The sequence below is a fragment of the Aegilops tauschii genome, chromosome 5 (assembly GCF_002575655.3).
Source record: "Aegilops tauschii subsp. strangulata cultivar AL8/78 chromosome 5, Aet v6.0, whole genome shotgun sequence".
Classification (NCBI taxonomy): Eukaryota; Viridiplantae; Streptophyta; class Magnoliopsida; order Poales; family Poaceae; genus Aegilops; species Aegilops tauschii.
Genome location: NC_053039.3, coordinates 459,560,884 through 459,574,087, shown reverse-complemented (window position 1 = coordinate 459,574,087; position 13,204 = coordinate 459,560,884). Strand labels below are relative to the sequence as shown.

General features: G+C 47.6%; 1 protein-coding gene across 2 annotated transcripts; it reads left to right on the top strand.

The window, feature by feature from the left end:
- The first annotated feature begins 331 nt into the window (after nucleotides 1-331).
- LOC120964076 (uncharacterized) lies at nucleotides 332-6,267 on the top strand. 2 transcript variants are annotated; one of them, XM_045229141.2, is made up of 4 exons: nucleotides 332-643; nucleotides 835-3,535; nucleotides 3,785-3,929; nucleotides 4,229-6,267. In XM_045229141.2, exons 2-3 carry the CDS (start codon nucleotides 1,058-1,060, stop codon nucleotides 3,890-3,892), a joined length of 2,586 nt encoding a protein of 861 aa, XP_045085076.1. In that variant the 5' UTR covers nucleotides 332-643; nucleotides 835-1,057; the 3' UTR covers nucleotides 3,893-3,929; nucleotides 4,229-6,267. The 2 variants fall into 2 exon arrangements, with proteins under 2 accessions (XP_045085076.1, XP_040244465.2); XM_040388531.3 differs by having other exon boundaries at nucleotides 332-3,535.
- Nucleotides 6,268-13,204: the final 6,937 nt, after the last annotated feature.

Here is a 13,204-nt window from a genome sequence, read left to right as displayed (position 1 = left end):
TTTGAGTTGAAAAAAGGCTAACCTATGAATAGGATTGTTGCGAGTCCTTTGATCAAAAGAAGATCCAACAGACAAGGAGGCGCGCCAGAAGATCAGTCCGCTGAACAAAAGCGTTTTCGATAATTTTATGTTTCTATGAATTGCACTCTAGGGTTTATTTTTCCGCCATTGCAATAAAAAAGAATTTACTTTTCCTATTGCAAAAGGAAAAGATTTATTTTCCTAATAATAATAATTTTTTAAAACTAAAATTACTGTTTTTTCTCTCTCCGACGGCCTCCTCTTCCGTCTTGTCCTACCCAAATCAGTTTTTTTTCAAGACGCCCTAAATCACTGCTCCGCACCGGTGAGGCCGCCAGCCGCCGGACACCGGCTCCGGCGACCCCCACCCGCAGGGAGCAAGCGGATGGGAGGAGCGGCAGCCACAGAGTGGGGACTCCTCTCTCTCCAGATCGGCGGAGAAGGAAGGCCGGATGGCGCGGAGCGGCGGCGGCGGCGGCGTGAAGGGCGGAGCAATAATGGGCAGCGGCGGCTGGAGTAGCAGACCGCGGCAGCGAGGGACGGAGCAAGGAGGGAGGGGAAGGAAATGGCGTGCGACAATGAAGAGAGGGACGGCAGTTTAGGGGATCTTCCTACCTAGCAGGTTCGTCGATTCGAGTTCATCCACCTGCAACTGCTAGTATTAACAATATCAATAGCATTGCTCCACCTTTCTGAAACCGAATTGGAAATATGCATCTTTTTCAGCTCGAATAAACTGGTTTGATCTGCTTGATTATAACAATGCAGATCATCTAGGTGTGAAGCTTTTAACGAGTAATTTGGTTTGGTCAGGTCAAACAAAAATACAAAACACGGCCGGGCAAAGTAGAGCAAAAGATATGGTTGAGCCAGCCATCCTAAGTGTGATTACCATATGAAAAGTCAGTAGGCAAGGAGACAATGCTGGAGTGGTTACTGCTAACCATGTGCATATATACACACTGGATCAACGTGCGAAATGAATCGGCCTCTCACTTTGTGCTTGTGAGCGAGCGAGGGAGAGCTAGACACAGTCATGGGTATATCAGGTGCTGTGGAATGGTGGGAGGAGTGGCATCTGCGCATCCTCGTCCTCAGCAGCCTCTTCATCCAGTACCTCTTGCTCTGCTCCGCTCCCTTGCGTAAGTTTGCTATTCCTTCCTGGTACAGATCCATCATATGGCTCGCATACCAAGGCAGCGATGCTGTGGCCATATACGCCCTGGCCACCCTCTTTAACCGCCAGAGGAGTCAGGATCATGGTAGCGGTACTTCTGCAAACAATAGTAGCATCCTGGAGGTGGTGTGGGCACCGGTTCTCCTGATGCACCTCGGAGGGCAGGACCTCATAACCGCCTACAATATCGAAGACAATGAGCTGTGGACGCGGCACATCCTCACAGCTGTGTCCCAGGTCACTGTAGCTATCTATATGTTCTGCAAATCGTGGCCAGGAGGCGACAAGAGGTTGTTGCAGGCATCAATCTTGTTCTTCGTCCCTGGGATTCTCAAATGCATTGAGAAGCCCTGGGCTCTCAAGAGTGCTAGCATTAACAGCCTAGTAAGCTCTTCCTGTCATGCTCCGAGGAGAACTGCCACCAGAGAAGACGAGATCAATTCGCTTGAAGACTACGTGCAAAAGGCAAGGGCTTTTGCCCAGACCGACCCTGGTTTCCAAGCACAAGAAGGTGATGCGGTCAACCATGGGGCTGACAATTATCTTTCTCAATCACAAGGAGAAGATATTGTGGTGGACCTTGAGGCCAACCATGGATCTCAAACACAGGGAGTGGCTGCCACGGTGGATCTTGAGCCCGATCATCATCCTCAGACCTCAAGGACATGGATAGGTCGCCTAAACCAAATAAAGGAAAAAATGGGAAGCCACGTAAGCCAAATAATGGAGAAAAGGAGAAGCCACCTAAACCAAAGGGAGCCAAGATTGAGAAGGCGAGATAATGACTATAATGGGGACCCTGAGACCTACAGGATATTTGTGGACCTTGCATCGCCGTATCCTGATCGGCTTGTGATCCTAAAATCCTTTTGGGTGCTTGATGGAAAACAAGCATACATTTTATTGCAGAATAGATTGTTCAGCATTTTCAATCTTCTCTACACAAAATCAAAGATACTCGGCAGTTTTAAAGAAGAGGAAGACCCGAGCGGGTTGGAACTTCTTTCTCTGTACATACGGTTATCGGCTAGTTTATTGCCATGGGCAGCCATAGGCCTATTCCACAAGAGTCACAGAGAAGCTTATGATGATAATGATGTCAAGGTTACATATGCCTTGTTCTGCTGTACTGCAGTGCTAGAGTACTGTTCCTGTGCTTCCTTTGCCTTTGCGAAATTTACTTTTCTAAAGGTATTTCTCAATGCCATACTCAAAGTCAAAGATAGCCTCATAGGCCAATTTAATCTGGTAGGATTCTTTGCTCGTAACAGAAGGCACTCCAGGAAGATGTGCATCGTTAATTTCTTTAACTGCAAAGACTTTCTTGACCAAAATTGGTCCATGAAGCCCTGCAAGTTATCCTTTGCAATTCTAGATTTGGTTCTTAAGTATGTGAAGAAGGGGTGGGAAGATCAAATAAAAGATACTGACAGCTACTGGAAGTTCAACGATCGCAGGGGGCAATGGACTCTTCAGTCCAACAATTGCGACAAAGATCTCAGTTGCAGCTTAAGGAAGCCATTCGATGAGAGTGTTCTTCTCTGGCACATCGCAACGGATTTCTGCTTCTACTACATGGGCGCATCTGCGTATCACCAATGTGCCACTGCTCAGTGTATTCAAGATGCTTCCGGTGAGGGTCATGGGTGTGCTGTTTGGTGTGAAAGATCTCATCATCACAAAAGAGCCATCCAGTGCAGAGAAATCTCCAACTACATGATGTACCTACTGTTTGTCAATCCCGAGATGCTACTGCCAGGCACTAGGCGAAATCTGTTCACAGCTGCCAATTCTGAGCTAAAGAAGATCCTCAAGGATGACAATGCATCACTCAAGAAAATTGTCAAGGGCGGCAAGCCTTCGCTCATGGAGATCCTCAAGTGCAATAAACCATTCTGCAACTTCTTCACAGTCAAAAGGCCATCGCTCAAGGAAATCGAAAGAGGATTTACACAGAGAATAATCGCGAAGGTACAGCCCAGGGAAAACAGAGAACAAGTTGTTGAACATACAGACTTGCCACTGGATGCGGAGACAGATGCAACTACACAAGAAGGTTTTGTCCATGATGCATGGAATCTTGCCAATGGGCTGCTGCAAATGCGTGATGAGAAGATGTGGGAGGTAATCGAAGGCGTGTGGGTGGAGATGCTCTGCTTCTCGGCTAGTAGGTGCCGAGGGTACCTACATGCCAAGAGTTTGGGCACTGGTGGGGAGCTGCTCACGTATATCTGTCTCCTGTTGTCACACATGGGGATGGAGACCTTACCGGAGAGGTTGCAGAGGACGGAACTTTCAAGTGGAGGAAATGCCAGGGTCACTCCATTGACTTCCCAGGTTAGCACCGCCACTGGGAAGCCATTGTTTGAAAAATGATGCTTATGATGTTATGAAGACAATTTCCACTCTGCATTCCATCTTTATTGCCTATTTTCTTATTCATGGAAGTTCTTTTGTTATTCGTTCATTAATTGTGATATTCCGTCTATATATCGTCTCGTCACTCATGGTATTATAGTGTTATTGTTCTTCAATGATGCCAGGTTTGGAGATATATTTTAGCTATGTGAATATGTGATCTACCAGGTACCTGGGAGCGAGGACCCACCACCCTTGAGACGTTGGAGGCCTCATGAAGCTGCTGCTGCTGGGGCATCTACCTCTCGACCTCAAGAAATACAACCAGCTGAATAACCTGAGAAGTTATTATCTCCGTGTTGTTTTATACATGGTGAGAATCCTGTGTGTATGTATTGCTACTCATCTGCCGTTCATATCCTTAGCTTTCCCCGGATTGTTTCATGCTTGTCCGTATTGTTCATTACCTATCTCCATCTGCTATACATGTAGATAGTGTCATGTATTGTTTATTACCTACCAGTCTGTTTGTGTGTTGTTAGAGCTGCAAAATTACAATGTCTGTACTCTGTAGTATAGTATGGATGCCAGATTATTCCATGGATGCCCGCCCCGTGTTGAATTCTGCAGCATGCTTGTTTGTCCTATTTTCTGACAATTGTTTTCTGCCAGTCTCCCAGGAGGTGAAGAATATTTTGCAAGTCACTCAGGAGGTGTTTGATCCCAAGTATCTTGGACTAGCTGTACCAGAGGGTAGAATGCATAAAGGGAAGTTTCAGACTTTGCAATCTAGGCTAAGTAAGCGGCTAGTGGATTGGAGTGAACGCTATATGGCCTCATCTAGTAAGGAAATATTGATTAAATCTGTGGCCAAGGCTATTCCCACTTATGTTATGAGTGTTTTCAAACTTTCGTATTCTATGTGTGACGACCTCACAAGAATGATTTTTTTAGAACGAAGACGCACGGACGCGTCCGGCTTTAAATTAATAAAGCCACAACGGCAGCGTGAAACAAGTCATAACACAACCCCACAGGCCTATCCGGCCTGCCTCACAAGAATGATGCGGCAATATTGGTGGGGAGTTGAGAATGGAAGAAGGAAAATGGCTTGGGTTTCTTGGGACAAGCTTGTCTTACCAAAACAAAAGGGTGGTCTTGATTTTAGAGATATGAGAGCATTCAATCAAGCATTGCTGGCTAAACAGGCTTGGAGACTTATTGATCAACCGGATAGCCTTTGTGCAAGGCTGTTGCGAGCTAGGTATTATCGTAATGGAAATCTTGGGGATACAGTTTTTTCAGGCAACGCATCCGCGGTTTGGCGTGGTATTGAACATGGGCTGGAGTTATTGAAAAAAGGTATCATTTGGCGTGTTGGTAATGGAATTTTGATTCGGACTTGGCGGGACCCATGGATTCCAAGGGGTCCATCATTTCGTCCAATTACGCCAAAACGTCATTGCAGACTCAATAGAGTATCAGACTTCTTGGATATTCATGGTGTTTGGAGACTGGGTTTATTGCAGCAACACTTCCTTCCTGCTGATGTTGTGGCCATTCCTAAAATCCGTACCTCACCACACGGCAGCAGCAGGACTTCCTCGCATGGCAACCAGATCCCAAAGTGCTGTTCAGTGTCCGTAGTGCGGACAAGCTAGTGATGGTACATCATGAGGAAGCTTTTACAGAAGGTGCGTCGAGCGCAAGTCCTAATGGCGAGAGGAAAATCTGGAATTTAATTTGGCATGCGGATGTTCCGCACAGGATGAGGTTGAATGCCTGGAAGGCTGCAGCTGGTGCGCTAGCTACCATGCAATGCAAACGGGCTCGTCACCTGCAGTGCCGGGTTACATGTCCACTGTGTGGCATAGCTGACGAGGACACTTACCATGCACTTGTAGCATGTGAGAATGCTTCAAAGTTGTGGGATGCTATGGGGGAGATTTGGCCAATACCGCCAAAGGAGCACCTGGATGCTATGGACTACCTCAATTCAATACGAGACGTGAAGCATCTGAGTACTGAACAAATAATTGAAGGCAAATATTCCGTCGCTGATTCCCTTCCGGCGACTGTTATCCGACCGCGTCCACCTGATCCACCTTGGGTACCGCCACCTTCCGGCTGGCTGGCCCTGTCAGTGGATGGCTCTTTCTCGCCGGATGACGGTACAGCCGGTGCAGGCATGGTCCTCAGGAAGTGTACAGGTGAAGTTATTCTTGCTGCATGCCGTTTGCTGTTCTTCTGCAATGATGCACTTGAAGCGAAGATACAGGCAATCCGGGAAGGGATGTCTCTAGTCCTCCAATGGTCTAATCTTCCAGTCATGGTGCAGTCAAACTCTATGGAAGCTCATTCATCTTTGTCTAATGCATCCCTGGCCAAGTCGCCTAATGGCCACCTGGTCGATGAAATCAAGTCGCTTCTTCCAGAGTGGGAGTTTATTCCGGTTAAGATAACTCGTTCTCAAAATAGGGTATCACATTGTCTAGCTAATTATGCTCGTACGGCTTGTAGTACTGCTTGTTGGTTACAAAGAGCTCCTCTCATTATTCATGATCTTGTATTAGCTGACTATATTCCTGTTGCTATGGAATAAACTCAGTTTTACCCTCGCAAAAAAAAAAACATGCTTGTTTGAAAGAGTGGATTTGGTGTGATCAGAGTCATTCATTTGAAAGAGTATCTACCTTGTTGAGGTAATTAAGATATTGCTACCCTAAGATTCATGAATTGTGGTGCTGTTTATTTTCCTCAATCTCCATGATATTATAACTTGGTGTTGTTGAGCATGTGATCTACTCCCTTCGTCTCAAAACAAGTGTTAGAGTTGAGACAGTTATTTTGGGACGGAGAGAGTACCAGATAGACCAGTCGAATATTATGGGGAACTATTACTCTTTATTTACAACGTGGAGATCCCGTGTGTCCGTATTGCCAGTCTGTTGTTCGACTCTGATTTGCAGCTGCGGTATTTTGTAGAGCTTAATACACTAGAGCTGTTTGTAATTACCGGTTCATCTCTACAATCGGCATGCCAGTACAATGGTCGCCCTATGCCGTAATATTGGGTGAATTGCAAAAATCATCGAACGCTAGGGTTGCGGAAACCACAGTTCTATGGAATTGTGCCAAAAATCACTAATTTTAAGGCTATTTTTTTTGGTTGCAAAAAACACTAGTTGGCGGGTTTGGAGCTTTGGACTTTTGATGACGATTATGATAGGTAGGTCCCACTTTTGCCGATGTGGCGTAACGGTTTGCAGGCGACACTGTTAGACCGGGGATTTTACACCGACACTTTCTTCAAAAACTTTAAAAGCAATCAGGTCATCCTCCTCCTCTCTTCTATTCGGCCAACGTGCCATGGCCTGGCCTTGCTGTTCTTAGTGCCACCCCTTCCCCACCGGAGCAGCAGCTGTCGCGGGTGTCGAAGCAGCAACTTTCGTCGGTACCGGAGGACCGTCAACAACAGCTTTTGCGGGCACAAAGCTGCCGCAGGAGCCGGACACCAGAGCAACTTTTGCATTCAGAGGAATTATTATGAAATCTCACGCTTATGCCATCGGGAAAGTTCTCCTCCCTTCAAAGCTCCATCGGCTAGCTTGTGAATTCCTCTCCCCTATGACTATCGCTTCGGCAGCTGGTGGCTGGGAAGGAATCCCAGTGCCTTGGGTCCGACTAGTAGTTTAGGTTAGAGTCTTTAGTCCTTGCAGGGCCGGGCGGCGCTCCATCTTCAGCTGGTCTTTCGAGTTGCGATCCTCCTCAAACTAGTCCATTGGGCCGGATTCGATGGACGTCCGGCATAGATTCCTGTCATCTCCTTGGTGCGGGCGAGGCTAGGGTTTCTTGCTGAATGTGCGTGATGGCGAGATTTGGTGTCAGACACTTCAGATTGATGATCATCGGTGACGACTGCGGCTCCGGGGTGTTCATTCTTAAGGGCACATGCATGAAGACTTCCGGTAGTTGTCGATAAGGCCATGACAACTCAGGTACAGGAGTGGCAATAACGGCGCTTCCGTTTTGATAGAGATAGTGGCCGTTCGGTGGTCTGGGGTCCTCATTGTAATTTTAATTATGTTTTAGACGCTTTGTACTTGTAATGAAATGATTTGCGCTAAAGAAAATTGTCATCCTCACGTCAATATAATTTACCATGAAAAATGTTTTGCAACGGTTAAAAATTTGATTTCAGATTTTAAACATTACCCTTAGAATAGTATGCCTTTTTGCAAAAGAAAATAAACCCGATCTCCAGTGCTCCAGAGTTACGCTTGAAATTCATACAAACTATTTGGTTTCGTTGCTGCAGAGCTATTGATTGGCTGTAATTTCGTTTCGATAGCAAGTTTTTTTTTTTGAAGGGAGATTCAATAGCAAGTTGGAAAGCTGCTCTATCGGACAGACTGTTAGTTTTTTTTTACATTTTGTTTTTAGACAAAGGACATACTGTTAATGTCATGTTTCGCGAAATCACTAATTAAGGTTGCGACAAGTGGCGCCCATGGAACGCGCCACTTGTCGCAACCTGAAAGTTTTTCCTTTTTTCGTACATCCGTTTATTCAAAACGTTTTATCTCTCAAATCGTGCGTCCAAATCTCAAACCGCTTTCACTGTTGGATTTCTCGCGTCGAGATCTTCAAAACTAGATCCCATGTTGATAGATTTTGAGGAAATTTTTTCATAAAAAAACTGGACCGCGAGTACGGGTTTTTTCCCTTTCCGAAAGAGGCACGCCCGTGCCTCTCACGAAATCACAAACGTGCCTCTCGCAGAAGCAAAACCGTGACTCTCATGGAAGGAAAAAAAAAACGCGTTTTTTTCGTTTCCGAGAAGGCACGGCTCTAACTCTTGCGAAAGCACAACCGTGCCTCTCGCGGAAGCAAAACCGTGACTCTCGCGAAAAAAAAAACGTGTTTTTTTCGTTTCTGAGAGACACGCCGTGACTCTCGCGAAAGCACAACCGTACCTCTCGCGGAAGCAAAACCGTGACTCGCAAAAGAAAAAAATAGAAAACGCGTTTTTTCGTTTCCAAGAGGCACGGCCGTACTCTCGCGAAAGCACAACCGTGCCTCTCGCGGAAGCAAAACCGTGACTCTCGCGAAACGAAAAAAACAGAAAACGCATTTTTTCGTTTCCGAGAGGCACGGCCGTGACTCTCGCGAAAGCAGAACTGTGCCTATCGCGGAAGCAAAACCGTGACTCTCGCGAAAGAAAAAAAAAAGAAAAACTGTTTTTTTACAAAAAAAATTTTTACCGAAAAGCTAAGGAAGACCGGTGGAACACCAACACGTCGAAAAAACGTTAAAAAGCCGAAAACGCGTGCGAAAAAAATAAAAAAATAAAATCCGGATGAAGCGTCCAGAGCGCGACACGGCGAATGATTGAGAGCGCGCCAAATGGCGCTGATCGTTGCGAGGCTCTCGAAGAAGCGCTCGTTAATTAGTTGCTCTCCATGTTTCGTCTCGTGGAATTGGCCTTTTTTGGCCTAAATTGGGCCTCCGCCCGCACATGCATCCAGCAACCCAATACCGAGCCTAATGCTTTTTCGGTTCTAGCAGCCCACCGCCTGCACGCGAGCCGCGAGGGAGGGTTTCCACCGCGGGGCCGCCACCCACCGCCTGCACGCGAGCCGCGAGGGAGGGTTTCCACCCGGCGAGAGAGATGCCGACCGAGCGGAAGCGACGGAGAATCACCGTCGTCCCAGACGACAAGCCGCCAGTCTACCTGGTGGTAGAGCACGAGCAGGCCAATGAGAATGAGCCAGCCCACTCCATCCTCACCTTCGGCACAACAAGGACGCCCAGGATCCCTCTGCAGCTCAGCCAACGCGGCATGTCCTTCGCCGCCATGGAGTCGCCGTCGACGTCGCCGCAGGAGCCGGGGTCCCGGTGGATCGTCGGCGTGGGAGGGGACTACCAGATCCACACCACCATCTACGACGTCGCGGCCTCCAAGGAGTGGCAGGGCCCCTGGCTCCACACATGAAGATGGATCCCGTCCTGGTCCCGCTCCGCGGCCGGCTCTACGTGCTCTCGCGCCGCCCCTCCGTCAAGCGGGGCGCGTTCGGGCTCGACTACCTGCCCTGGTTCGAGCAGATCAGCTTCGAGGACGGCCGCCCCAGGTGCGCCGAGGTCTGCAAGGAGCTCGAGCCGCCGCCGGTCTTCCCGTGCCGCATAACCCCGCCAGAGTACCGCGACCCGCCGCCGGTGCGCATCGCCTCCTACGCCACCGTCGGATCCCACATCCTGCTCTCCGTGGCCGTGCACGTCCCCAAGGCTGACAGGAAGAAATACAGGCGGAGCTGCGGGTACAAGGTTGACATGAGGAAGTACAAGGGGACCTGCGGGTACGACGTGGACAGGGGCGTGTGGGAGATGCTGCACGAGAAGAAGAACCTCCCTTTCCGCGGCCGGGCCGTGCCCCTCGGCCTCGGCGGCGGCCAGCTCTTCCTCGCCCGCTCCAAGGAGAGGGGAAGGGGCGGCCCCGCCGCGGTGTACCGCATGCATGTCCAGGTCGGTCAGTCGGCGTCCGGGACGAGGACGAGCGAGGTGTGCATTGCCGAGGTTCCGCTGGTGGTGCCGGAGGGCCGCCGCCTTACTCTGGGGGAGCTTGTCTTCCCCTTGGAAAGGGGCAGGTTCTCTTGCGTCTACGTTCCATCTGTTGTTGATCCGAGTATGGAGTCCAAGCTGCGTGTTGTTCGTCGCACGTATTCCAATGGAGAAGGGGGGTGATGATGATGTGTTAGGTTGATCTCTCCCGTGTGGGCCCAACGGCCCACCGGGCCCCTGATCCGCGCCCTGATCGGGGGCGCCCAACCGCAATATGGTTGACGGGCCCCTGTCACGCAGCGCTACATAAAGAGGTGGGGGCCGGCGGCACGCAGTACGAGGTTCACCGCGTTGCCTGGCTCCCCATCGAAAACCCCGACCCGATCTAGGTCTAGCGCTGACAGTGACGGAAAGCTCCGCCGCCGCCACTGCCCACACATCGCCGCCACCACCACCGAACCCCTCTCTCTTCCTGCGGTCTCCGGCGAGGAGAGCCACAGCGAGATGGCGCAAGGGGAACAGAGGACGGCGCTGTAGGCGTCTCTCTCTCTCTCTCTCCGTCAAAGGAAAGAAGGGGGAAGGGAAAGGAGGCGCGGGCGTGGCGCGGTGGAACCGCTGCCGTCGCCGGCGGCTGGCGCAGCCCGAACCCGCCGCCACTCTGGCTGATAGAGGAGCAGAGGAGGGCCTTGGTCGCCCCTCTCTCTCGCTCTGTCGCAGGTGACAGTGGTGGAATGGAAAGGGAAGGGGAAAAGGGCCAGCTCGGCTCGCGCGGTGGCCTGACGCCGTCGCCGGCGGCCGGCGTGGCCAGCGGGCGGAGAGACGCGCGAGCGGCGCGGGGGAGGGAGGGATTGACCGAGGCTGCGCTCGGCTCTCCCTCGCTCACCGTTTTGTCCGGGAGAAAAGCGCGGATGGCCGTCCGATCGCAATGAACGACCACGATGCAAACCCTAACCCCGAACTGGGCTTTTGGGCCAAAGACACTGCTGGGCTGGCTGAGGCCAGTAGCTAGCAGGCGCTGGGCCAGGCCGTCTTCGGCCAGGCGTGATGCGCTGACACACAGAGCGCGTGCGAGCAGGCCACGGGCCAGCTGCAGTTCTTTCAGTTTTTTTGTTTATTTGTCCTGATTTTTGGGCAGATTTCATAAACAGTTTTTCTATGCAAATTTTTCCAACGAAAATTTTGTTTTAGAAAATATAAAAAAGTAAACAGAAAAAGTTCTGAAAATGAAAATAGAAAATTTTCAGAAAAGAAAAGTTCATGAATTTGATAAAGAAAATTAAAAGTTCATGATTTTTTTTGGTCCCACAAAAGTTTCTGTAAAGAATAAAAAGTTCATGATTTTTTTATTCATGTTTTTCCGCTGCAAATAAAAATAAAAGTTTAGATAGAATTATATTTAAAGAGCATATTATAGTAATTATTGAAATGAAATGATTATGTTATTTTTATGACCAACGTTGTTAATAACATGATCATGTTTTATTATTGAAAATAAAAGTGCTCTTTTAAAAGTGAATAGAACTAAAGTAAAAGATTAAATTGTTGCTTCTCTAATGCATTTTTGAACCAAGCGGTTAAAATTTCTTAGAGAGTAAAAGAGTAGGAATTGTTTTTGAATAGAATATTGTAAAGCTTCCGTTGCAAAGTAAAAGTTTTATCCTCCAATTAAATTGGAACCAACGGGAAAATTTAATTGGAAGAAATGTTCTTAGCAATGTTTTTCCCCTATGGGTGAAATAAGATGCAGATAATTTCCGCTATGACAAAAGAAAATATGGTATTGTTATTTTCTGACCAACGTTGATGATAACAGTGCTATAATTCTATGAGTCTTGTGTTCGAAGTTCAAATCTCTGATAAATTTTGTATCAAGGTGACCAATTTTCAGAGAATGGATAAAGATCAAGAAATGCTCTTGAACTAGAGAATTTTATATTTCTTGTTCCCTCTACAATAAAGTTGATGATGATGATTAATTCTTAGCAAAGTTGTTTAATACAAATACTATCATCACATTGTTTATGACTTATGCATTATTTCCATTTCCGCCCAACGGTGATATGGAATTAATGTAAAAGGATGATGTTTATTCTAATTCTGCCACAACAGTGATTTAGAATATAAAAGAAAGTTTCAAAAGTTTAATGTGCATTTCTTTTAACCAGACCAATGTAGGGTTATTTTTATGCCCATATTGTTGATTATTGGCTAAGTTTTCTCAGACTAAAAGTTTTCCATGCTTTCATTCGTGAAGGCGAATGGATGGGTACTTGTGACCCGAAAGATCACCAAGAAAGGTCATAACGTGAGGGAGTATGTTCTCTCTAAAGAATGGCTTCAAAAGAAAAGAGATAGACCATTGAGAGTCTTGGTTGACGAATGCCTTTCGTGTACTCTCTATGAATAAGATTTTTTTCAGTCAACATGATTTGAAATGAAACAAGCAACATGCGTGTTTAATTTGACCAACGTCGGATCAAGCATGTGTGTCAAAGAGCATTCGGATTTATTTCGGAATTTGATGATTGAATATGCAGTCAAAAGAGCCAATTCCGGCATTTATGTCCCTTACAGGGAATTACCCGCATAGCGGGAAAAGATGATTATGATAAAAAACGCATGGCGGGAAAATTCTGGAAAAATACCTGCGTAACCGGGTAAAGTTGACATAGTATTATGTCACAAATCCTGTATGGCGGGAGAAATGTAGGCAAAGGACTTATCCTGTATGACAGGAGAAAGATATGATGACTCATGTGCGTTTAATGTGTCCCACTCTATGAGAAAAGTATGGAGTAGCTATTATGCTTTCCTAGTATCGACCATACACGTTATGTGTAACGGAAAGGCGCAACCGTACACTTATGGATATGGTGCGCAGCATGATGAGTTATTCCAACTTGCCATTGGGATATGGATGGAGGCACTTAAAACCGCCATTCACATTCTCAATAGAGTACCAAGCAAGTCGGTGCCCAAAACATCGTACGAGCTATGGACAGGAAGGGTGCCTTCCCTACAACACTTCGGGGTGTGGGGGTGCCCTGCTCAGGCCAAAATGTTTAATCCAAACATTGCAAAGTTAGATCC